Raw genomic sequence first — 27,373 nt, 5'->3', positions numbered from 1 at the left:
TCAAGAGTTCATGGACACTAAAAAACACATGCGTAATGATCACTGATAAACACTAATGAGTGACTGTAAATGTAAAGTGTGTCTAATTCACACACAGCTTCCTTAAATCAAGATACCTTTACTTGAGAAACAAAACTGATTTTTTTCTGAAATTTTAGTGAGAATCTGCCGGGGGATCAGGAAAACAATGCAAAGAAAAATAAAAAGAATTAAATGCATCTTGATTAAACAAGAGCCTTTACTGCAATCGTTCAAGGCTTGATGATAATTATTAGTGGCTATTTATGAATAAAGAGTCATAAAAGAAGATTAACAGATGCACAGTTCACTTACATAATGCTGATAACACACCTTTATCAGATCAAACCATATTTCGCACACTACATAAAGAGCAAAGTATAAAGCGCACACTTTGTGCATCAATCACAACACAATCTTCACAAACTGTACCTTGTTTTTCCTAATTAATGTTGTTCAGTTGCTGTGACACAATCTTTTTGTTTAAAGCGCTATATAAATAAAGCTGACTTGACTTCAGCAGAAAAGAAAAACTCTTAAAACAACTTTTAAATTATGATGATTTTCAATTTTGCGTGAACTGTTCCTTTAAGAAATGGAACAGAAAGGTAGTAACAACACATTTTTGTCCTTTTTTCATTGCAGTGTTCTTTATTATTGTAACGAATAGTCTACTGAAGGCAAGAGCAGTTTATTTACAGAAGTGAAATCCAAACAAAGACTTGACCAGACTTGGCGTGGCATGAACAGACTTGACTCACCGACAGCAGGTTACATTAATAATACACGACAAAGGCACAAGAGCAAAAACCTGACTACTTATAACAGACAAAGATAGACACATGACATGAACGAACCAATGGGAAACAAGCCACATGACTAAGACGACCAACGAATAAACATAACTGATAAATGACAGGACAAACCAATCAGAACATTACACGATGAACAAGAGGAACCAATCGTATAAAGACAAGAGGGCAAGGAAAGCATGACACAAACAATAACAATATAATTAGTATAATCATACAAGCCAGGAGTTTAAACCGCAAAAATAAAATAAAATAAATGTAAAATAAATACAGAATAAAAAGTAAAAAATGTATACATGGCATTAAATTCATCATTTTTATTATTAAAAAACATAAAAACAAACAAACATGTATTTACAGGTTGCTCTCTCCATGGAGGCGGGAACAGGAAACAGGAAGTAGCAAAGCTAATGGTCAAAACACTATAAACTGAGCAGCTATATACTGTATAAATGGCTCGTCATTCTCTAATACTTTATTTAGTTACAGTATAACAGCTTTTTTTGCGCAAACATAAGCCAAAACAAACTAAAAGATGTTGAAAATGTCCCAATTGTTTCATTATTTCTTTCACCAAAATATAGTTTTTCCTTGCCCCTTAATCACGTCAGTCATCTCTGCAGTGGGTGTTGCCTAAGCTCTAGCTGTTGTCTGATTCGTCCTCGGCCTCGCGCAGCCAGGTGAAGAAGGCTCTGACTGATTTTAGGGCCACGCCCTTGCCTTGCTGCTCTGCGGGATCTTTGCTGGACTCCCAGCGAAAAAAGCCATCCTCTTTGATGACGTCCTCATCGTATAAGACATCGAAGAACATGCGCAGAAGATCTGCAGAGAGAAGAGGAACGATGTTACTGATGAATGAGGAGCACGGCTGCACTCACACACACACACACCCACCCACATACATACTTACACTCTCTCACACACTCACACTCTCTCATTCACTCATTCACTCACACACAAACACACACACACACACACACACCCACACACACACTCACTCTTACTCACTCACTCTCACTCTCTCACACTCTCATTCACACACACACACACACACACACACACACACACTCTCTCTCATTCACTCACTCACACACTCAATCTCTCACACACTCACTCTCTCACACACTCACTCTCTCATTCACTCACTCACACACAAACACACACTCTCACTCTCACTCTCTCTCTCTCTCTCTCTCTCACACACACTCTCTCATTCACTCACACACACACACACTCACTCACTCTCTCACACTCTCTCATTCACTCACACACAAACACACACACTCACTCTCACTCACTCTCTCTCTCTCTCACACACTCTCTCATTCACTCACACACACACACACACACACACACACACACACTCACTCACTCTCTCACACTCTCTCATTCACTCACACACTCACACACACACACACACACACACACACACACACACACACACACTCACTCTCACTCTCACTCACTCACTCACTCTCTCTCTCACACACTCTCTCATTCACTCACACACACACACACACACACACTCACTCACTCTCTCACACACTCACACCCTCAGTCACTCACACCCACACACACTCTTATTCAAACACTCACACACTCTCTCACACTCACTCTCACTCACACTCTCTCAAACACTTTCTCTCACTCGCTCTCTCATACACAAACACACATACACTCACTCTCTCATACACTCACAATCTCTCACTCACCCACACAAACACACACTCTCACTCACACACACTTACACTCTCACACACTCTCTCACACTCTCTCACTCACACACACACACTCGCTCACACACACACACTCTTCACTCACACACACTCTTCACTCACACTCTCTCTCTCTCTCTCTCTCTCTCTCTCTCACACACACACACACTCACTCGGTGGCTGCTCCATCTGCACCATCAGACTCTGTAAGGCGTAGAGCGCCTGCAGCTCCTTCTGCTCGTCTTTAATGTAGCGCTGCAGCAGCTCGGCCCTCTGGGTCATTTCTTCAGTGTCTAGTTTATATGGATTCTCACCTTGACAATCACAGGATGCAAACAACATTAAAGCCAACATGACTTTTACTTTTTGACATTAATGTACAGAAAACATCTCTCTTCTGCTGATGCAGGGATTGTGAGTCAGTTTACCTGAAGTCTGTCTGGAATTGAACACATTTGTATGTTTAGGGTTTTCTAATAGTGTGTGTGTTAATCCTGTTTGGAGTGATTAGAGGAGGAGGAAGAGACTCACAGATGATGGCAGACTGACAGACAGCAGTCATCAGCGGCCGGATAAACGTGTGCAATGATGTTTGCTGCTCGTCCAGATTGGCCTGCAGAGAGAGAGAGAGAGAGGTCAAAGGTCACTGAGGTGAAACCAACAGCTGGAGAGAACAGCTATTATACGTCAACATTTTTGCTTTTCCCAAGAATAATTTGCTCAAAGTGTCTCAGGGGTAAGCAAAATATTTAGGACTGAATGAAAACATTAAAACTTTTTTTCCCAGCAATTTTTTTTTTGCCCATCATCAGAGCTTTTTTTCCCAAGAAACTTCTCGGTGGAACTCAATTTTTTTTTTTTTCTGGAGAACGTTCTGTTCTTGTGCAAACATTTCTGCACGAATTAAAACATAAATTTTCCCTCCGGTGTATTTTGTTTTTCCGGTCACCAGAACTTTTGCATTTACAAATAAAAACAAAACAAAAAATAAAACATATTTGTGTTTTCCCTCAAAAACTTTCACATTCTTGTTTAAAAATTTCTTGGGGGAACAGAAATGTTTATTAGTGATTCTTTTTTTTTTTTTTTTTTTTTAGGTCATATTTCTTTTCATCTCCATAAATTTGCGTTTCCCTGAGAAACTTTCATACAAGAAAGCAAATGGAAACACACACACACACACACACACACACATATAGCTCTAATGGTTTTTATACTGTACAAACTGTATATTCTATGTCCCTTCACCAACCCTACACCTAACCCTAACCCTCACAGGAAACTTTGTGCATTTTTACTTTCTCAAAAAAACTCATTCTGAATGATTTATGAGTGTTTTGAAAAATGGGGACATGGGTTATGTCCTCATAAGAACCCTCTCCTTGTAATACCTGTGTCATACCCATGTCATTATACAGAGTTGTGTCCTGATATGACACAAAAACAAGAGCACACACACACACACACACATGCGCGCACACACACTCTGTACCTCCACCCAGTCAAAGATCCTCTGGTTGTCTGCTTTCTCCTTCAGGAGTCGCTCCAGCTCTCTAGAAATATCTTCTGGACTCAGAGTCACTTTACTGCTCTTCCTCACACACTCCTCACCCAGAGTGAACTCCACTCCCTGCACACACACACACACACACACACACACACACACACACACACAGGATTATTAATCATAATGCACTCTACCCACAGTGCTCTTTAAAGTGTGCATCAGGTATTTAAATTAGCACTGGAATTAGCTCACTCAGTGTCGATCACTGTGTAGTGAATGAGCAAGCTATTTGGGACACAGCGAGCAGGATTAAATGATTTTGGGGAAAAAAGGGAAAAAACAATCCCAATGTTTCTGATAAAGAATGTGACTGCAATTTCAAATACAATTAATAAAACTACAAGTTTTTTAGTAATATATCAATATGAAATAAGGAGCAGAGTAGCACCACAGGTAACAAACAGGCCACACTATGACGCGCTCGTGCGTGTGTGTGTGTGTGTGTGTGTGTGTACCTCGATGATGGCAGTGGACTTCTTCTCCATCTCCTCCACCGTCAGCGCAGGTTTGGAGGAAAAAGGTGGAGGATTGGGAACAGATTCTCTCTTCACTGCATACAAATTAAACACACAACAACAAACCTGTCAAAGATCTCATCAGTGTGTGTTTGTTACATCTGCGTGACATTAATAACTAATGTTGCAATTTTAATGGTAAAATTAATAAATAATAATATTAATGTTGCAGTAAAATAAGATGAATGGCTTCAATTTTGCAGAGTTTCCCAAACTAGGATTTGGGATGGAAATTCATTACTTTTTAATAATAAATAATATTTGTAATAAATATAATAGATTTATTTATCAGATGCTTTTATACAAAGCTACTTACAAATGAGGACAACAAAAGCAATCAAAACCAACAAAAGAGCGATAATATGCAAATGCTATATTAGTATATTATTATAGTGTTATATTTCAATTTCACAAAGAAACAAGCAGCATTTTGTCCAAGCAATAAGAAAAGGACACATTTAATTTATAATTTGTCTTAAGATTCTAATTGAATCCCGAAATCAAAATCGTAAATCAAATCAAATGATGAGTTAAGCAAATCGTTACATCCCTATTAATAATACTGAAATTATAATAACACAAACTAAGGTCTGGATTTTGGCCAAACTGGGGTTTGTGAGGAAAAAACAGGAGTTGATTAAAAACTAAAAATGTATATAAAAAAAATAATATTATAAAAGTTATACATTTTCAAATTAAAGAAACGATTATATTGGATATTGCAATATTAATATTAATAAATAATAATATGAATGTTGCAATAACAATAACAATAATAATAATAATAACAAAAACGTTTGTCTGGGTATTGGTACTAATTTCCTGATTTAATTAAATGAAAATCCGTAAAAAGGATTGATATCAAGAACTGTGTAACAAGTGGGGCGGGGCAGAAAGCCGTGGGAACGGAGCGAAGCCGGTGGAGTGATTTTGGAAATGAGCGACACCTGCTTTGAATATTCGCCGATTCCTGCCTCCTCCTTCCCTTTCTACAAACTGCATTACAAACTGATATTAGATGGCTTAAATAAAAATCATAATTACTTAGAAAAATAACTCCTTCTAAAAAGAGAGACTATTAAATAAATATTGCATAAATTACCTCAAACTAAGCTAAACAACAAACCAAAACACAAAATTAAATCAAAAGAAACATAATGACCCTGTACTGCACACGCTGTTACCATTACTGTTCACTTCACCATGTTCTCGGTCTCTCTCGCGCCATAGCATCTCTCGTTCCAAACCTTTCTCCTCCTTTTCACGGCTAAAGCGGTGCTTTCCGACCGTGGGACGGATCCAGTCCATTCGGTCAAATCCAAGGTCGTTACGTCGATTGTAGCGGTCACCGACGCAGTCCATACGTTCATCGCCCCGGATGAAACGAAGGCTGTGTTCCGGACCTGAACTGCTCCTGAGAAACAAACACAGGGATAAACCATCAGCAGAAGCAAAAAAGAACGCTAAATACTTGAGAAAGCCAACCTACTTATCTGCTTTTTTTAAAAAATGGAATAATGTAGTGTTTGTTATAAGTAATTTATCCATGCGATTCATTGTTTTGTTTTGTTTTTTATTCATGTGCCCTGCCAATATTTTATAAAAACAATTTAACCTCCCGTCCCCCTCAATCGACTCTTCTTCCAGTCACGAGCTATGGCACGAGGGCTGAGCTAGTGATCTGAGGGTAAATGCTGGGATAAACAACAGGGGGAAAAACTGATGCTTCACTTCATAGAAATCGATGCGTTGACCAATTCTGACGCAAGCCATGGCGGAGTACACTACCCTTAAAAACTGAAAGGATATTACCACAACATTACTCTTAGGACATTTTACTATTTGTTTTATCAATATGACTTAACCTGATGCAGGACGTGCTCAGTCATTCAGGGAGTCTCTCTCTCACTTGCGCACACACTGTTAGGTATGTTTTGTGCCGTTGATCGTCCTCGTCTACCTCAATAAATAAAGAAAATTCTTCATGCTAGGGTGTCACTGGTGAATCCAGTGGAGAGAAATCTCCTCATAACTTACTGCCTCGATTTTGTTAGCAACACCCTAGTCTCAGCCTCACACCGTTGGCTAAACGTCTGATGCATGTGGGACACAAAAGTGGAAACATTTCAGGAGTGTCGCAGTCATCATCGGACTGGTGGAATTATATAGGATTTCAGGGAGATGTGTATGTCACTTTCTTTACATTCCATCTGGAAACAAAGATGACATGCCACCAAACCCCGTCATTAAAGAAGAAAACTGTTGTGTTTACAACTTTATCTATATATTTAATGTTATTTACTTTTGGTAAATGTCTCGGTTATGTTTGTAACCCTCGTCCCCTGAAAGAGGTAATGGAGATCTCGAACTGGGATCTCGCTTTGAGTTGAAATCGAACTGGGATCTTGCTTCGAGAGACCAATCTACTTTGAGTGTAAACTAAACAAGCCAATGGACACTGACAATAGGTGATGAATGCATGATTGCACAGCATGAGCATAAAAAGCACTCGGTGAGATTGGATAACACTGGGAAAATGTACCTGTACCACTTGAAACAGGAACGTTGCAGAAGCCCCATCCTTTCCCGAAGGAGATTTTGGAAGCACTTACACATATGAACAACTGTTTAGGTGCAGAAAAGAGGTGATTATAACATTGACCGAAAATGCATGCAGGTCCCCTACCCTCTTTATGGAGGTCAGTGCAAACAGGAGCAGAGTTTTCATTGATAGAATCTTCAGCTCAACTGGCTCAAATGGGCTCTGCTTTAATGTTTTTAGCACTAGAGACAGGTCCCAAGAGGGTATAGAGGGGGGACGGGAGGATTTAACCTTCTCACCCCCCTAAGGAACCTGATGACCAGGTCAGGCTTCCTTACTGCCTTCCCCTCCAATGGGTCATGGTTAGCAGAGGGAGGGAGACAGCCTTCGCTCCAACCCTTGTTGCAGTCTAGGTGAACTAGGTGCGAGTGGGCCAATACTGCGCATTCCTCGTCCTTCCTGACCTTCCACTGAGTCTGTGCGAGAAGTCTCACTGGGAGAAACGCATACTTGTGCACACCCCATGGCCAGCTGTGTGCCAGTGCATCCATGTCGAATGTTCCATTGGTCAGGGAGTAGAACAAGTGGCAGTGAGAGGTTTTTGAAGAGGCAAACAGGTATACCTGAGCAGCTCTGAAACGTCTCCAGATCAGTTATATAATCTGGGGATTTCTCCATTCTCTCAGTAGCATAGCTCTTGACAACTCACTTGCCATACAGTTGATCAGACCCGGAATATGAATGGCACGAAGTGACCACAGAACCTTCCGAATCCAAAGGAGGAGGTGGCAGGTAAGTTGTGACATTCGATGGGAGCATAGACCACCTTGTTGGTTGATGTATTCAACAGTCGCGTGTTGTCCATTCGGACCAGCACGTGCTTGCCTCGTAAGCACCCTTTGAGATGGTTCAAGGCAAGACGGCCACTAACAACTATAGGCAAATCAATATGCCAGAGAAGTTGAGCAGTTGGGGGCCCGTCCACACCCCAGACACTGCGTGGCCATTGTACGTGGCCCCCAGATGGTGGTGGAGGCATCCGTGTAGAAGATCTGACCAAGGGGTGAAGGTTTGGTGACAAGCTGGTGCTCTCGAACCACCCGCTGCTGCCAGCTGGCGAAAGAGGAGGATGAGTGTGGTCTGGTTTTGGTCCGTCCGCAACTCTCCGAGGTCTCTTGGGACCAAGACACACAGAAAACCGCGCTGTCATCGAGATTTTTGGAAACCAAATTCTCCACCCGGCACTCCCCCAGGGGAGGGAGAGGTGCATTCACCATCCCCCAAAGAGCAGTTTCCTCTCTTTCTGGGTCGCCTGTCCCGGGGCTTACTCTTCCGCTCACCGCCAGGTCTGACGGGGGCCTGGAAGGGCAGGGTGGGGAGGGGTGCAACAGGTTTCCCCACCAGGAGGAGGCGGCCTTAGGACACAACTGCATTGCTACCGACAACTCCACCAGGGTGATCGCCATATACCCCTTAGCTGCACCCTCGTAGAGGGTGGTGAGGGATAAGGAACCAGCAGGTCAGTTTCTGGCAGTAAAACATGGCGTCCATGAACTGGTGAGCTCCTTATCCACCTTCAGGAAGAAAGGCACTGGGGCGGGGCCCAGGAAAAAATACCACTGGTACGCTCTTTGAAGAGGGCCCAGCGCGTTCCTTTTGTCGGCTTGACTGGTTGAGAAGCACTAGAAGAGTGATGGTCGCCCCAAAAGGGTTGGTTCCCTGAGGGCTTTGCCACCACTGTAACCCTCAGACCGCCCAAAGTTGTCCTTGCACGGGTGAAACGGCATCTTTAAAAAGACGATCTGTCGTCTTTACAAAGACACATCCCCGTACTGTTTTAGTGAAATCGGATCTTTCAAGGAAATGCTCTTTTATGTGCTGAGATGCACAGGAGAAATTGCCACTTGCAGCACAAAATGGGTAGTGCAGCCTGAAGTGTGCAACCAGCTCGACACAGGAATGACCACCGCTGAAGCTCCGTCTGCCAACACAAAAAGCTCCATAGAGCAGGCTGAACTCATCGTCACACACCAAGATATTGTCAGGAGCAGAACGATGTTATTGCTCGGTTCTGAAGCGAAAAGCTGGTATGCTAGTTTAGTTTACACTCTAAGTAAATTGGTCTCTCAAATTAAGTCCCAATTTATCGGTGACATCGAGAGTGACCGACTGAAAGGGAACTAGAATACGCCTGTCCAACCAGAAACCTTTTTCTTTGCCTATTTCTATATCCATATTAAACTGAGTGTGACCTCTGACCTGTAAGGAACCCTCCTGTCAGAGTCGATTTTGGTGGCTGATGATGATGAAGAGTAGGAAGGCTGCTGAAGTGCTGAAAAGCGGTTCAAAGTGCTCGTACGACCAGAATCCTGGGCTGTAAAAAACGTTTACAGATCAAAGTCACATCCTGTCTGAATGCATGTGCAACAAATATATACACACGTGTGACACACTCACTGCTGTCACTGGGTTTGGATCCTGAGCCCCTGCTGCTGCCTTTGCCCCAACTGCCCCATGAGCCTTTACCTCCAGGAAGATTTTTTGTGAATTGATTATTGAAGTCCCAAGCGTCCGGCTGCACAACACACAAACAGCATTAAGGCCCCGATATACTTTTAACGAAATCGAAGATAAACTGAATAAAGCCAAAAAGAAGTTCGGGGGTAGTTTGTTTTGGCTCCGAAACACCTTTATGATTCCATTGGTCAGTGGCGATTAGAATATTCAAAAATAGTATAACGTCGCTCAGCCTTTTCTAACTTCTTTTTGTCCACAAACGAAGAATGAAAATTAACTTAATTTGAAGTATATCAGGGCCTTTAGTGTTCAGCGGTAATACTGAGTGTAAGTCAGAGTTTATTAGATGAATCAAATTAAAACATAAAAAAGTAATACTTAAAATAAATGTTGTGTAAAAAAAGCTTGTATTTCATTTTTAAAATAAAAAATTTATTTTTTTGTAACTGAACTTTAAATAACTAAAACAAAAACTGTAATAAAAATGAAAGAATGCTACATAGACATGTATAAAAAAAGCCCAAATGCACTAAAAATGACAAAAACCCAACAAAGTGAATAATATTTTAAAATGAAAATAGAAAACAGAAAATTAAAAACTGATTCAAAATGCAGGGATTTTGTGAGTCGACGAAAAGCAAAAAAATTATTAAATCTTAAAAACGTCAATTTAAAATATTTTTTAAAATAACGTCAATATTTTAAATAAAAATAAAACATTTACAAAAAATTATTCAATGTAAGATAAGATCAGAAAACTGTGAGCATGCGAGTGTTATTAAATTAAATTAAAATAATTTTCATAATCTTAAAAAAATGTAACCTAAAATATTAACCTAAGACATTTACAAAGTTCAAGTTGAAAAATTAAATTACACCCTCACTTAATTTTATTTTTATATAATATTTCATTAAAATATATTACCACTTTTATCAATTATTGTTACCTAAAACTAAAACCATTAAAAACAGATTTGTTTATTGAAAAATGATGAAAACTAGCAGCAGAAATGTTGTTTTGGCAACTAACTAAAACAAGTTTAGGTTGATGCACTGGAACCAAACTAAGAAACCTAAATAATATTTTTAAAAATGACCAAAGCACACAAAGATTTCAAAGAAAGAAATTAAACAAAAATTCTAATAAAAACACAAAGTATTTAAATATTTGTTAATTCAAAAATAGAAATAGTATATAAATAATAAAATAGTAACACTGACATTAATATATTAATATTTAGTATGAATATAATATTTCTGAGTTGCTACAGTAAATCCACTAACAGTTGAAATTTGTGGACCAAAAAAACTTCTTATTGATTATTTATAGATCAGATGTAAGCTGACTTCACAATAATCAATAATAAATGTACTGGAGGTGAATCAGACCTTGGTGATCTTGCTGAGTCGTGTCGTGTCGATGGGTCTGTTCTTGGTGGAGATGGGAACCGTCTCCCAGCCGTCGTCAGGAGCCTGGTTGTTGAGAAACAAAAAGATTTCTGATTATTATCAGTGTTGAAAACAGTTGTGCTGCCCAATATTTTTGTGGAAACTGTGATACATTTTATTTTTCATTTTTCATATTAATTCTTAATATCCATTTTTTAAAAGTTATTTCATTTGAATTTTAAGGCACTAAACATTTTATTTAGAATAATGTAGAACGAATTGTTCACAATAATGCCAGGAATAAGAAATAAGAAAGTAAATAATCCCCCACTCACACTATTTTGATGGTTTACCCGTCGTAAATCAAGAAAGTCCTGCAGCATGAAGCGAATTCTGGAAGAGGTTTTCCGCTCCTTAATAATTTTCTCCATCTGGTTGAAATATTGATCCATTTGGGGCTAAAAAAATAAATAAAAATCAGCAGAACATAAGTACGAGTCATATATTTTATAATTTTCATTTTAAATTGTATTGTATGTTCCTGTGGTTTTTATTACTTTTATATATATATATATATATTTTTTTTTTTACAGTTTTTTTTAAAGTTCTTTAATGAGTGTGTGTCACCTTGGCCTTCTGGAAGTTCAGGTCTTTCCCAATGGTGGACAGCAGGCAGCAGAGACACTCCAGATTCTCCTCATCGTGGTTCTTCAGCAGCTTGATGATGCATATGTACATGATGTCCTCCGTCAGCATCTTCAGCTTGAACAGCTCCCCGATGAACTTGATGTTACCTAACGATCGTCGCAGGGCTTTGTCTTTGGCGTCCTCAAGCTCCTCCTTCAACCTCTGCTTCTCTTCTTCCTGAAGGCACACAGACAGAAGGTAAAGTCACAAATGCCTTTGTACAATGTAACTATAAAAGTACATACATACTGTATAAATATATATATATATATATATATATATATATATATATATATATATATATATATATATATATTTATATATATATATATATATATATATATGTATATTTGCATACTTTCTTCTTGATATGAATCGTAAATGCAAATCATAATACGATTAAAACAGTAATCAAATCTGACAGTATGTTGTCCTATTTGACGTTGCTGATTATGAAACAACCAAGGCTGCAGATTATTTAAATGCAAACACTGCATGTGTTTAAATGAAGGGCACTTTTCGCCCCACGATTTAACGTTCGAACAAATTAAGACAGCCATAAATATTATTAGTATTGTAATTTTACATTGTTTTTTATTATTACAATGTAATATTACAGTAGTATTTATTTAGTTTTTTTTTTTAAATAACAACAATAATAATAGTTATATTAAAGCTCCAATATGTAGGAATTTTGTAATAAAATTTCCGAAAATAACTTGAACAGTGTGATACATTTCCTCCAGTTGTGTACTTACAATATCTCAAAAGTCTCCAAAGATTTTTTATTTCAGAGAAATTCCGATTTTAAATAACTGGCCGTCCCGGAAAAGAAATGTCGCCTCTCAGTGACGCAATGTCCGCTCTATACTTTGTTTCCGGTGTAGATCATGTGATGTTCCACCACACCAGAATGTCACATGGTCAAATGCGGAAGTGGTGGTTATGTTATAGCCACGCGTATGGTTTGGTTGTTGTTGTTATGGATCACGATTACTCTTTGGCGAGTATTGAAGTGCCAGTAAAACGTAAGCGTCCATATTCAGATACACGCAGACTGTGTGACAAACGGAGGAATAAAACCAGGATAAATATCGGCCAGGCGTTTACGAGATGGAGAGACCTGCGTGAATATCTTGGACTTGACAGAGACTCTGCTCTCGTGAGTGTATTGATAGACAGGTAAGCAAATCAATTATTTATTTTGTTATTGTACAAGTAACGTAATAGTTACAGTAAAGATGATTTTAATAGATATGAATTACACCACATGCCTGTACATTCTGTCACTGTAGCATTTTTTTTATCAATAACGTTACCTGTGAGAAAATAACATAACGTGGCAAATGGACTGTTTCAGTTTCAATAATAGCACTTATAAACAAAGTTATATTGCTCTTTGTACTAAGGTAAGGATTTTTATGACGTGTGGTGACCGAGATTATGGCAGTACAATTAAATACAATGGGATATGTGTTGTTAAAAATATATTTAGTCATTACTTGCAAATGTTCGTTCAAATTTACTTTTAGAACGATTGGTTTGAGCACGGCATTAGCCATAAACACGTAACACTGCACAACATTAACCCAACAAATCATTTAACAAATAGCTGTAAGTTGTAACGGAGGCCAGAGAGTAGTGCTGTGCAGGTAAACCTCACTCCCCGATCTCAAGAGACGCACTAGCGAAAGACGCTAGTGGCTGTAGCCATTTAGCCTCCTTGTTAGTGCGTCCGCCTCCCATGCCGAAGACCCGGGTTTGAGCCCCACTCGGAGCGTCAGAGAGGACCCAGGGAGAGAGGGGTTACATATAGTATAACATTTCACATTCCTTGCAGTTCATTAATTATGATGACATAAAATAATACGATCAGATATACAGGTAATACAAAAACGAATAAATTACCTCATCCGTGATCATGATTCGTTTATCCAATTTAGATACATTGCTATGGTGAAAACGCATTAAAAACGACATCTCCCATCGTCACCTGCTTCATAGCATCATCAAGCTTCACCTTTGTTATTGTTGGAAATGCGCCCTCTTGTGGTCAATTCCAAAAATCGCATACTGGAGCTTTAATAGTTAAATTTTTTATTTAATAATAACAATAATAATTGTAATTGAAAATCACAGGTAAGTGTAGCATAGCCAACTGTGAGACCAGACAATGTGACAGCGAGGAGAGCGCAAGGATATAGGGTGCTTGATTAGCAGTGACAGGTGCGGGGAATTACGCTGCGTTCCAGGGTGGTTTTTGAGCCTGTAAGTCACGACTTCAAACCACGACTCATGACTTTGTAGCATTCCAGGCAAGTCACGCCAAATTTCCTGAGCACAAGGAATTGTAGCTAGATTATTAATTTTATTGCAATGTTATATTGTCCTAAAATCGTTTTTTCAATGTGTACCACCTGAATAAACACTGCATCAGTAGGGTAATATTATCCTTAGGGGTTGCCATAGTTGTTTCGCGGGTTATGTGACGTCAGAGCTCAGAACTGGGAGTACATCGATCTAGTACACAGATGGGAAGTCACGGGTTTGACTGCTGTTCCAGTGCACTTTCATGGGTAGAAGGTTGGAAAAATATGGGTTACAGGTTGCATGGAAAATGGCATTAAACTCCGGGTAAAGCCCGGGATGCACTTCACGATTTTTGGCTGTCTGAGATGAAAGATTGCTATCGTGAAGCAGTCGTGGCGATTTCTGTGATCGTGGCTCTTAATTGGTGGTTATTGGTCGTATGGTGAGAGAGGTTCAAAGCGTTTTCCTGGTCTTGCAACCAAAGACATTGTCAGAAATTCAGCATGTTCAACGCATGGCTAATTTGCAGTTACAACCCAAATGTATGGATCAACCAGTAAAAATGAAACATTAAATCAATGCGACATGGAGCTAAAATGTACCTCAAAAGGCAGTAGGGCTTAACTCAAGGAGGTCAGCCCAGCTTTGTATAATCATCCAGAAATAGTTCAGTACAGCCTCGAAACACACTGAGGACCAACAGCGTACATGAAGGAGGCAAACGCCAAGCACTGGTTGTCATGCGACAGAGTGAGCTGCTATGCAGAAAGGACCTGCACTTGCAAGGCCGGGACATCCAGACTAAAGAATCTAGCAAATGTGGATTTTGATGTCCAGCCAGCCACCTCACAAATTTCTGCAATGGACACACTGCTAAACCAGGCACAGGAAGAGGCAATGCCTCTAGTTGAGTGGGCTCTTACTCCCATGGGGCATTGAAGGCCCAAAGAAGAGTATGCTAGCCTAATAGCGTCAATTATCCATTTGGAAAATCTCTGCTTCGTAACCAGACAACCCTTGGTGCAGTCACTGAAGCATAAAAATAGCTGATCCAACCACCTGAAGGGGGCGAAACACTCAACCAAGACATTCATTGCCCTGACAGGGCAGAGTAAGTTAAACTCTTGGTCTTGCTCCTACTTACTACCTGTGCTCTAAAGTAGAGAGCACTTCAGAAACATAACTGTGTCTTGGCTTCAGGACGACCTTAGAGTCGTTGGGCCCGGATTTGAGGAAGGTGCCTGCAAATCTCCAATATGCTTTACCAATGTCAATGCCAGTAACAGATCAGTCTTAATCATCAAGGTACAAAGGTCAATGGACTGTAGCGGATCAAATGGAATGCTCTTCAGAGCCCTCAACACCATGGGCAGATCCCATATAGGGACAGTGATGGGGCAAGATGGGCTGAGCCTTCTAGACCCTATAGGGAACAACAGTTATTTTGATATATAATCTCAAAATAGTTGGCTAAATTGTGTAGCCCAACAAACAAGCACAAAAAACATGGAAGTTGAAAAAAATTACAATTTATTTTAAATCAGAAAAATTGCAAAAAGACTGCCCTGCCACAACCACTACATATCAGTCCACTCAGGTGTGTGTGTGTGTTGTTCATACCCCTGTAGCAGCATCCAGCTCCTTCTGCTTATTCTCAAATGTTTTATCATCATCTTTGTCCTTCTCAAACTTTTTCTGACAGCGATTCAGCAGCAGCTTCCTGAAATTTACCGTCATTCCAGGTTTATCTGAGGTGGGGACTTCCAGCTGTGTTTAGACACAAATGATTAAACACTTTCACACAGACCAGACCCTGCAGGAGCTGCTTTCTTTACACTCACCCTGATCAGGCAGCGGCACATGTTGGCGTAGGTCACAGAGAAGTTGGGCTCAGAGATGGCCTTCTCGAAGATTAGCTCGACCACTCCTTTCAGGCGCTCCTCTGTGTCGATGGTCAGTTCGCTCACCTTCCTCATCAGCGGCTGGAACATCTGGGGCGTCAGTTTGTTCAAGATGCTCTGCATGCATTTGAACAGTTCCTGTGTCTTCAAGAACTCGGGATTGTCGGCACGCCCGCTGCGCCATACTGTGTCTGTGACCTTCTCTGCTTTATTCAGCTTCAAGTCTTCAGTGAGAGAAACACTCGCGCTGATCTTCTGCTGCTCCTTCTCGCGCTGACCTTGACCTAAATTATGAGGACCGCTCAGACCAGATGGCTAGTGAGACAGAGAAAGATGCATTATACTTATATATACAGGTGCATCTAAATAAATTAAAATGTCATTTATTTCAGTAATTCAACTCAATTTGTGAAACTCATGTATTAAATAAATTCAATGCAAACTGACTGAAGTACTTTAAGTCTTTGATTCTTTTAATTGTGATAATTTTGGCTCACATCTTGAAAGACAAAAAAAAAATGCTTCAGGTGATATTTTTTCAAATCTATTGTTGTCTATTTATTAGGGCTGGGCAAGTTAACACGTTATTATCGCATTGATTGATTAACGCAGACAATTATTTTATCGCGCATTAATGCAGTTTTTATTATTAATATTATTATTTTGAACGTCCGTTGCTCACTGGCTCTGAATACACATACAGTCATGCCCAAAAATATGTCCTTATATATGCCCTTGGTAAATATGATCAAAGAAGGCTGTGAAAATTAATCAGCATTTTTAATCCTTTTGAACTTTTATTTTAAAAATTCACAAAAATCTAAACTTTCATTGGCTAAAAAAAGAATATATATATATAGAATATATTTCTAATAAGAAAACTGAGCTTCACAAATTAGTGAAGTGGCTATAAAAAAGTGCTAGAGCAGTGAAAATTCAGATTTCCATCATCAGGGCAATAATTAAGAATTTCCAATCAACAGAAAATGTTAGAAAACTGCCTAAAAGAGGACGTGTGTCTTTATCGTCCTAATGTGCGCTGAGAAGGAGAGTTTTCATGGTTAAAGACTCTCCAAGGATCACAGATGGAGAATTGCAGAAAATAGTTGAGTTTCGGGGTCAGAAAACCTGTTTGAATTTGTCAAAAAGCGCCTTCATCACCACATGTGGTTTAGGAGGGTTTCAAGAAAAATTCTCCTAGCTCATCCAAAAAACAAAACTCCAATATATTCAGTTATCAGACATGACTGGAACTTCAAATGGGACTGGCTTCTATGGTAAGGTGAAACTAAAAAATTAGCTTTTTAGCAGCAAACACTCAAGATGGGTTTGTTGAACACAGAGAGAAAAAAGTACCCCATGTGTACAAAGTGTACATGTGTCCTTCTCTGCAAATGTCTTCACGGCTAAAACATCCTACTACCACAACAAAATTAACAGCTGTTGTGCTGCTCGGACACTCTTAAAGACTTTCTCTTCTCTTCTTAATCTGCCTCCACCACTTCTTCCATCGACTCTTACAGCGGACGACTTTGCAGTTTTCTTCACAAATAAGACAAGAACCATCAGTGACCAATTCTTCACACCGCAGACTGAGGATAACTTCACAATGACTGATGCACACTTTTTCTCCTTCTCTCCACTCTCAGAGATCGAAGTTTCCAAACTTATCCTGTCCAGTCATCCTACTACTTGTCCACTTGATCAGATCCCCACTCACCTCCTTCAAGCGATCTCTTCTTCAGTCATACCTTCGCTTACTTCCGTTATCAACTCCTCTCTTCACTCTGGAACATTTCCCTCAGCATTTAAGCAGGCTCGGGTAAGCCCACTGCTCATGAAACCATCTCTAAATCCAGCGCTTCTAGAAAACTACAGACCAGTATTCCTTCTGCCATTCATTGCAAAGACACTTGAGCAAGCTTTGTTCAACCAGCTTTCTATGTTCCTTGTAAAGAACAACCTCCTGGACAGCAACTAATCTGGCTTGAAAAGTGGCCACTCGACTGAGACTGCTCTGCTCTCGGTTACTGAAGCCCTGCGACTGGCAAGAGCAACTTCAAAATCCTCGGTACTCATCTTACTGGACCTGTCTGCTGCTTTTGGCACCGTTAATAACCAGATTCTCCTGTCCACCCTCAGAAAGATGGGCATCTCTGGAACCGCACTCCTGTGGGTTAAGTCCTACCTCTCTGACAGATCCTTCAGTGTGTCTTGGAGGGGTGATGTTTCTAAGTCACAACAACTTGCTACTGGGGTTCCTCAAGGCTCAGTTTTTGTACCACTTCTCTTCTCTATCTACACGACGTCATTAGGATCTGTCATTCAGAAGCATGGCTTTTCTTATCACTGCTATGCTGATGACACCCAACTCTACTTCTCATTCCAGCCAGATGACCCAACGGTAGCTGCTCACATTTCAGTCTGTCTGAGTGACATTTCTAGGTGGATGAATGACCATCACCTTCGGCTTAACCTCACGAAGACAGAACTCCTAGTGATTCCAGCTAACCCATCGCTTCATCACAACTTCTCTATACAGCTGGGTTCGTCAACCATAACTCCTTCCAGGACAGCCAGAAACCTGGGAGTTGTGATGGATCATCAGTTAAGCTTCACAGACCACATTGCTACAATGACCCGGTCATGCAAATTTGCCTTATACAACATTAGAAAGATTAGACCCTTCCTATCAGAGCAAGCCACCCAACTTCTTGTCCAAGCTCTTGTTCTATCCAGACTGGACTATTGTAATGCTCTCCTGGCTCTTCCTGCATGTACTGTCAAGCCTCTGCAATTGATCCAGAATGCAGCAGCGAGGGTTGTCTTCAATGAGCCAAAAAAAGCTTACGTTACTCCTCTCCTCGTCAGGTTACACAGGCTACCATTAGCTTTAAGGTACTAATGCTTGCCTACAAGACGACCACTGGCATCTTTTACGCCAGCACTTAACCAACTAATACTAGCACTTTTCTATTTCTTGTCTTTCATATTTAAAAAAAAAAATGCGTTCTGTACTAGACTAACTGAGACTTGTCATGGAACTTTTATACTGTTGTTGTTCTCTTGTTGACCTGACTGCCTCTATTGTTCTCATTTGTATGTAGCTTTGGATAAATGCGTCTGCACAATGATTAAATGTAAATGTAATGTTATCCAAAGGTTAGATTTTTGTGAATTTTTTTAATAAAAGATCAAAAGGATTAAAATTGCAGATTAATTTCCACAGCCTTCTTTGATCATATTTACCAAGGGTGTCCATATTTTTGGGCATGACTGTACTGTACATACAAAACATGGGTCATAGGAGGGTTGGAATGTTGAGAGACAGAAGGACTAGAGAGAGCCTAATATTCATTTAGATTCCTCAGCCACACAGTCCAGTATCCGTCACTGCGACTTGCTGTGATCATTCCCTTCCTGTTAATGGATTCTCGGTTCACTCCTAAATCCCAATCAGTCATTCCCTTCACCTGCACCTCAAAATAAAATCTCCCTGAAGAGAATCCCTTCTTTCCTGAAATATCTGGATGTATCAAATATCTCTGGGAGTTTCTGATCAATGTCTCCATGTCTCACTTGTTTTGCATCTTCAGACAGGATGAGTTTAGGACGAGTTGTATCAGGATCCAGAGTCACATCCACTGAGAAGACAATAGAAATTGAATCACAACTTCAAAATACACATAGATTCTGTGACAATGTTTTCAATATTTGATCCAGTTTTTAATAATGCAGTAATGAAGCTTTAAATGTGTATGAATGTAAACTAGTGAAGTGCAGACAGCACACTGTACCTGCATACTGCTGCATCCACTTCAGCTCTGTAGAGACACATCACAAGAAAATATCAGCAGATCTGAAGCTTAGATTTAAAGAATTGAGTGCATCTTCATGTTTCTATCTGATCAGTGTGTATTGATGTACCAGTTAGTGTGAGTTTCTCATCTATAGTGTCCTTCAGTTGAGTCAGAGCTCTCCTCAGAGTCTCCAGACTCTCATGAGTCTTCATACTGATCTCAGGCCAGTTCCTGGTGTTTCTAGGGCTGCACAGGGATGAGTGAATCTACAGCAGGAGAGAGGACAAATCCTTCAGCATGTCATATCCTGCATTATGATTGATCAGAGAGATCATGTTGACTGACCTGTAGGAGGTGGAGGTGATCTTCAGTGTGTGAGAGCTGCTCCAGCTCAGTGTTTCTCATCTTTAGCTCAGTGATCTCCTGCTCCAGCTCTTCAATCAGCTCTTGCTCCTGTTTCTCTGCTGCTTTCTGCTGCTCCTCCATCATCTCCAGCAGTTCAGTCTGATGTCTCTCAATGGAGCGGATGAGATCAGTGAAGAGCTCCACATGGACTGCTTTCCCCTTCTCTGTGTTTCTCTGCTCAACCAGGCAACAAATTATAAGCAGTGTTTGCTAAGACAAGAATTAGTGTTACTGTTGCTCATACTCCAGTGTTTTTAAGAGGTTTCAAAATGTCCCAACTGAAGAATAAACTTCATCCTCAGATCATGTGTCTTTCAATCATGTTGAGGAGAGGTGTGACATAACTTTAGAAATCAGGTAATCACATCCATGCTAATATTCAGACCAACAGTGTGATTGCAATTGTGCAACAGTAAAACAAGTAATTATTATTAAGTAACTTACATTTTAGACTAATTATTGTCAGTTGCCTTGTTTGCATTTGTTTCAACCACCGAAAATACTATTTTCAAACAAAACGACTGCAACAAACTGTAGTGGTGATTCATTGCTGTTTTTAAATGAATCATTTGAGCGAATGAATCAAAATCAATGACCGACTGCTGTAACAATGTAACCTTCAAAAAGAGTCACAGTAAAATCCCCACTAAAACACAGGGTGATTCACAATACTTCATAGAGCTCTTCTGAAAGTGTTAAAATGATGTTCACTTTTCACTCCCATGATTCTCCTGCATGTTTAATATGTGTTTCAAGACAATGCAGAAGAGTTTTCTAATGAACTGGTTTTGGTCCCTACACCCTTTATTCCTTCAAAGCTTTCATTCTGGAGGGTAAACCCTTCAAAAAGATCATGGCACATTGACTAACCCTTCAGAAAGGAACACAGCCACCCAAATAAACTTATGCAACTAATTGATATATAATAAATATTGAAATGAAGTTGATCGCATTTTTAAACTCACTTTTCTGACTTCTGCTGAGTGTTTGATGTCTTGAATCTTTTTGATTCTGTCCTGGATCATCTGCTGCACGTCTTTCTGTGTCTTCATCAGTTCAGTCTATAGAGAGAACAACACCGACACATTTATCATAACACAGATTAAACTCACAATGTTTTCATCAGGAGCTTTTATTTCACAACTGAAAATTAAATCTGATTCCTCATGATATGAGCCCTTTAAAAGTATAACGTCTACCTTCTTCTCTTGACTCTCCTCTTCTATAGCAACAGTGTTGTGGTTCTTGTGGTCTGTCACAGTGCAGATTGAACACACACATGTCTGATCATCTCTACAGAACAGATCCAGAGGTCTCTCGTGTTTCTGACATATATAGTCCTCCAGATTACTCACAGGATCCATCAGTTTGTGTTTCTTCAAACCTGCCACTCTCAAATGAGGCTCCAGGTGAGTTTCACAGTAAGAGCTCTGACACACCAGACACGACTTCAGCGCCTTCAGCTTTCTTTCCTCACAGATGTCACACAGAACTTCAGGCTTTTTCTCAGGACTTTTCGTCTTATAGTGCCCTACAATCTCTCGGAGTGTGGTATTAATCTTGAGATCAGGTCTTTGCTTGAATGTTTCGTTACAGTATGGACAGCTGCAGGTCTGGCTGTTGTCCCAGCACTTATTCAGACAGATCTTGCAGAAGTTGTGTCCACATGGAGTGGTGACTGGATCAGTGAACACCTCCAGACATATAGAGCACTGAATCTCCTCAGACAGTGTACTCATGGAGGACGACATTGCTGGAAAGAGACATTATTTAGGATTAGTGTGAACTCCTTCCATACTGTTTATAAAGAATCCCATGATACACATCATGAAGCTGGTTAAATGTAAAGAGTGTCAAGAGACAAAGAGTGGCGACTTTGGAGAAACTCGAATATGTATGAGATCGTGTACATTCAGCTGGTCATTATTGCAAAATCAACCCAGAAAAGCTAATCAGAACACAAACGTGAAGCTCATTACACAACCACGTACCTACCAAATATATAAATACATGAACCATATGTGGCGGGGGAGGCGTGGTTCAGCGAGGTCTGCGACGGGAAAGCGAGTGAAGATATGAGCGGTGGTAAGTGGTTCAAGTGAGAAACAAGTAACACCTGGTTCTCGTTATAGTGATCGACTTTGTTTTCTATTTTAACGCCCTCTTCCACTAGTGCAGGTCCCCTTCGAACGAATTGGTATGGACCTCATCGGGCCATTAGAGCGGTCGGCACACGGACATCAGTTTACGCTAGTTATAGTTAATTACGCAACCCGATATCCTGAGGCAGTGGAGCTCCGCAACATCTCAGCAAAGATCGTTTAATCTCCCGCGTGGGAATCCCAAAAGAGATTCTCACAGACCAGGGCACCGTTCGCCATTCGCACGTTACGCGAATTGTACAAATTATTGGGCATTAAACCGGTACGTACCAGCGTCTATCACGGACTGGTCGAATGCTTTAATCGCACCTTGAAAACGATGATTCGTAAATTCGTACAAGACGACGCGAAAAATTGGGACAGATGGCTGGAACCCCTCTTATTCGCTGTGCGCGAGGTCCCCCAAGCCTCCACAGGGTTTTCCCCCTTCGAGCTTCTCTATGTACGCCAGCCCCGAGGGGTGTTGGTCATCCTGAAAGAAACTTGGGAGGATGGACGCTGGGAGAGTAAAAACGAAATTCAATATGTCATGGACCTGAGGGCAAAACCCCACACACTGGGGCGGCTCTCTATGGAGAATTTGCTTCAGGCCCAGGACAGACAGAGCCAGTCGTATAACAGGGGAACTAAGCTACGAGAATTTGCACCGGGAGATAAAGTGCTCGTGTTACTGCCCATCTCTAGCTCCAAATTATTAGCGAAGTGGCAAGTACCATTTGAGGTCACACAGCGGATAGGAGATCTCAATTATGATGTAGTATGAACAGATAGAGGCAACGCACGGCAAATTTACCACCTCAACCTCCTCCAAAAATGGAGTGCCGAGGCGTCAGTGCTGTTAGCTACGGCAGTGAGCGGAGAGGAAGATCTCGGGCCAGAAACGATTATCAAAGGAAAATCCCTCGCCCTGGCCCCGGGGAAGGGGGGATCACCTCTCGCCCTCGCAGCTCACTGACATCGGGCGGTTGCAGTCCAAATTTGCCGATGTGTTTTCGCCTCTACTGGGTCGTACTAATCTGATTCAGCACCATATTGAGACCGAGCCGGGCGTGGTGGTTCGCAGCCGGCCGTATAGACTACCTGAATACAAAAAACAGTAGTTCAGGCTGAATTAGAAGCTATGCTAGGGATGGGAGTAATCGAGGAGCCCGATAGTTTTGGTGCCTAAAACGGACAGCTCGGTGCGCTTTTGTGTGAACTACCGCAGATACGCAGTGTCAAAGTTTGATGCTTATCCAATGCCGCGGATTGACGAGTTGCTCGATCGGTTAGGCACAGCTCGCTTTTACTCGACATTGGACTTAACAAAGGGATATAGGCAGATCCCTTTTATCTCCCATGTCCAGAGAAAAAAGAGCCATCACCACGCCGTTTGGATTGCATCAATTTGTGATGCTTCCGTTCGGTTTGTCCGGGGCCCCAGCTACGTTTCAGCATCTCATGTATCGGGTGCTAAGACCCCATGCTGCCATTGTTCTTTATCACTTCAAGCCTTAAAAAAAATATCACTGTATTGTACAGTATAAGTTAGTTTCTCTTTTTCAGACTTGAAACAAATTGGATCATGACAATTAAATCAATGTTTACATTAAAGTATTTAAATTCAGTGATAGTGAAGGAAACACAATCATTCATTTGAAACACAGTTACTGACTCATAAACCCACCGAACGATCTGATCTAAGACTTTGATTAAAGAGAGTACAAAAAGCAAGTGATATAATTTTTAGATTAAATATATATATACACACACACTGCTGTGCCATAACATGCTGAACAATGCCTTCTATACTTTAGATACACAAGAAAAATTTTTTAATAAATGCTGAGATGTTAACTTACATATCTTTAGAGTCATACATCTCTCAGCAAAGGACATTATATAGTGAAGAGTCATCCTCATCTTATTTAATGTTAAAGTTATTTTTCAGTTTGTCTGCAGTCCTTTACTTCCTGTTTAGCCTTTATGTCGAGTGACACACACACACACTCAAGAAACGTTGCTTTACAACCAATCAAATTACATACTTATGATAAAATTCATATTTTTAGTGCAGTAAACCACTAAAGCAGCTGTGTATTTGACACGCATAAACCTGCTTCTGCTCAGCTTATTCCATTTGGACATACGCCCTACTAAACCAAACCAGATTACTTAGAAACCTTTTCAGGACCACCTCTCTTATATTTCTATCACTTACCTGTGAGTATCAGGTGTGTCCACAAGGGTCTCTGAAAGACTCAGTATTCTGCTGTTTAAAGTGGTTGGTCGTTTCAGGAGTGCATATGTTTGCTCACCAAGTTAGTTTCACTTTCACTTTCTCTGAACTACAGTGATGTCAGAGCTCTTCCTGTATTTAAAGGTTTGAATGTGTCCCTGTATTCGGGGTGTTAGTTCACGTGTAGCTATTGGGACTGATGTTTCTGTCAGCTCATGAAGAAGATATTTCAGCAGACTTTTGTGAAGAGTTTCCAGGTAAATCTAACAACAAAATGATTAAATAGGCAACAGAACGCCGCGTTCTGCTGCCTCTGGTGGCGCTACTGTGCCATTACATGCTCAACAACACGTCTTCAATACTGTAAATACACAGGAAAATGTTTCATAAATGCTGAGTTGTTATATAGTGAATGTAATAAAATGAATGATGCCTAAGACACTCTGAAAACGAAAATTTGCAAGATCAATACAAAGGTGTTTTTGAAATTAACAGCAGTTTTTTTTTTGTTTTGTTTTTTTACCAGTGTTCAGTCACTGGGATCTACTGATCAATATTTTTACATTTTCAGCTGTTTAATTAAACAAGTAACTTTACAGTCATTACTGATAAGCTTAATTCTAGGTTTAATATATAAGGATATTAATAAAATTAACTACTATAAAATATGAAATTTTCTCAAATTGACAGACACACTCAGCTGCAAGTGCTACTGGTTAGAAAATTAAGGCATTAATAGCATCTCATGTGATTTCCTCACCAGCAGACCTCAAGTGGTGAAAGTAGGCCAGTACACCTCTAACTCCATCACCCTGAACGTAGGAGCCCCACAGGGCTGTGTCCTGAGTCTCTTGAACATTCCTGCTCATTTTAATACATATCAAGTCTACAGTATACGGTCCTGCACATTTTTTATTTTTCCATACCATATTTCGGAAGTTCGGACGACAGGGTTCACATCATCCAAACGAACTAAACTGTGAGAAGAAGAAAATGCATAAATCAGTTCAGACAGATGACCTCTGAACCCCAGTGATGTAAACACCATCCCCACCAATCAGCACACAGATCCACAGATCTCAGAATCTGCCGGTGGGCTCAGAAAAACAAAATGATCAAAGGGATTTCTGACCCCACTGGCAGCTATTTGTTCTTGTTTTAGTCATTAGTCATCCTTCTCAAGTAAATACATCTTGATTAAAGAATGTCTAAATATTCGTACAAAAAAAAAAACAAGCCAATATATAAAAATAAATTTTTGCCGTGCAATCCCAGAAGACCATTCACCGCAATCGTTCAGGGCTTGATGATTATTATTAGCAGCTGATGAGGATATTTATGAATAAAGAAGATTAACAGATGCAAGTTTCACTTATATAATGCTGATAACGCACCTTAATAATAGGGTGGATAAAATAATAACTGATGAGATTATTCCAGTAAACTCTCAGCTATAACAGAACACAGTCTGTAATAAAATGCAGATATTTTCCAAACCCATTCTTGTGGAATATTTTGTGTTGAAATAAGCCTTAAAGGGACAGTTCACTCAAAAATTAAATGTATTTATTTATTTTTCCTCGATACTATGAAATCTATGTATTTGGCTACCGCGATTCTTTAAAACATATTCTTTTGTGTTCAGTAGAAGAAAGGAACTCTTAGAACAACTTTTAAATTATGACGATTTAAATTTTGGGGTGAACTGTTCCTTTAAGAAATGGAATTGAAAGGTAACAACACATTTTTGTCATTTTTTCATTGCAGTGTTCTTTATTATATTTTCCAGTTTCAAATGTGAAAAGAGGCATTAATTTTTCTTAATTAAATACGTAAAGCAAAAAAAAAAAAATATTTACATAATTTCATTAAACTATAATCAATATCTAGATGAGTATAATTATACAAGCCAGAAGTTTAAACTGCAAAAAAAGGGAAACAAAATAAAATAAATACAGAAAAAAGCCAAAAAATTAATACATGGCATTAAATTCAGCATTTTTATTATTATAAAACAAAAAAAAAGCCTAACCAAAAAACTAAAAACATGTATTTACAGGTCGCTCTCGAGGGAGCTGAAAGGCATGTAGTATTCGTACTCTCTCATCATCCAGCTTTTTTCTTTTGTCATTTAAACACTTATATTTTTTCAAGTTGTTATAATGATTGGTTTTGTAAAGTTCACAACAGGTGCAAAAGGGCACAACCACTAGCGCTCCTCAACACCATCCTTATTTCTCAAACCTTTATATTTCTCCATGAAGTGTTGATGTGAACCGTACGTCAGCTCGGGCCGACAGAAGCGTCTCAGCAGCAGCAGCAGCAGCAAAAAGGTCAAAGTTTACCGTCTCTAGTTCATCGTACTCGCGTCGTTCAGAGCTGCAACCAAACACCAGAAAACTGCAGCTCTGAAAGGGGCGATGTGCATTTTTTATTTGTTTTTCTGTCATAAAAAATGTAGAAAAAAAAATATCTCGGATCACCGCACTAGAACTAAAAGAAATCCAAAATCGAAAAAAAACAACAAAAAACTAAACAAAAAAAAACAATCCAATCGTCTTCATTATAGCAACACACACACGATCAGCCGCTCCACGCAAAACCACATCAGCGCCGATGAATATATAAGAATATATTCGGAATCGGAAGGAAAAATAGAACTCTGCCCAGCATTCCGTCACCAGGAAGTGACATCATAAATGAGTGATGATGTCATCAACGTCCCTCTCCATGGCGGCGGGAGCAGGAAACAGGAAGAAGCAATGCTAACGGCCAAAAATCTATAAACTGAGCAGATATATATATATAAACGACT

The 27,373-nt window shown here is 39.9% G+C and overlaps 1 protein-coding gene and 1 pseudogene across 7 annotated transcripts; both read right to left on the bottom strand.

Moving 5' to 3' along the window:
- Nucleotides 1–590: 590 nt before the first annotated feature.
- LOC113058813 (eukaryotic translation initiation factor 4 gamma 1-like) lies at nucleotides 591–24,697 on the bottom strand. 7 transcript variants are annotated; one of them, XM_026227046.1, is made up of 20 exons: nucleotides 24,541–24,697; nucleotides 21,378–21,931; nucleotides 21,144–21,239; nucleotides 20,119–20,352; nucleotides 19,901–20,039; nucleotides 19,771–19,806; nucleotides 19,553–19,617; nucleotides 15,914–16,288; nucleotides 15,693–15,839; nucleotides 11,703–11,939; nucleotides 11,411–11,533; nucleotides 11,076–11,159; nucleotides 9,627–9,744; nucleotides 9,429–9,543; nucleotides 5,812–6,041; nucleotides 4,568–4,662; nucleotides 4,038–4,175; nucleotides 3,077–3,158; nucleotides 2,719–2,859; nucleotides 591–1,652 (listed from the first exon to the last, which is right to left on the bottom strand). In XM_026227046.1, the coding sequence occupies exons 2-20, from the start codon at nucleotides 21,927–21,929 to the stop codon at nucleotides 1,471–1,473; spliced, it is 3,189 nt and encodes a 1,062-aa protein (XP_026082831.1). In that variant the 5' UTR covers nucleotides 21,930–21,931; nucleotides 24,541–24,697; the 3' UTR covers nucleotides 591–1,470. The 7 variants fall into 7 exon arrangements, with proteins under 7 accessions (XP_026082831.1, XP_026082833.1, XP_026082832.1 ...); XM_026227048.1 differs by having other exon boundaries at nucleotides 5,830–6,041; XM_026227047.1 differs by having other exon boundaries at nucleotides 19,771–19,797.
- Nucleotides 24,698–26,302: 1,605 nt separating this feature from the next.
- LOC113058812 (eukaryotic translation initiation factor 4 gamma 1-like) overlaps nucleotides 26,303–27,373 on the bottom strand; it is a 35,479-nt pseudogene continuing 34,408 nt past the window's right edge.

Source organism: Carassius auratus, chromosome 40 (assembly GCF_003368295.1).
Source record: "Carassius auratus strain Wakin chromosome 40, ASM336829v1, whole genome shotgun sequence".
In the NCBI taxonomy this organism is placed as follows: Eukaryota; Metazoa; Chordata; class Actinopteri; order Cypriniformes; family Cyprinidae; genus Carassius; species Carassius auratus.
This window is presented reverse-complemented; position numbering and strand designations above follow the sequence as displayed.

Bases quoted from the DNA above. Each gene is read 5' to 3' on its own strand.
- LOC113058813 (XM_026227046.1), bottom strand. From the start codon at position 21,929: ATGTCGTCCTCCATGAGTACACTGTCTGAGGAGATTCAGTGCTCTATA. The intron at 20,040-20,118 runs GTCAGTCAACAT...CTCCTGCTGTAG, and splicing joins ATCACCTCCACCTCCTACAG to ATTCACTCATCCCTGTGCAG. The intron at 6,042-9,428 runs GTCAGAGGTCAC...TTTGTTTCTCAG, and splicing joins GACAGGAGGGTTCCTTACAG to GAGCAGTTCAGGTCCGGAAC.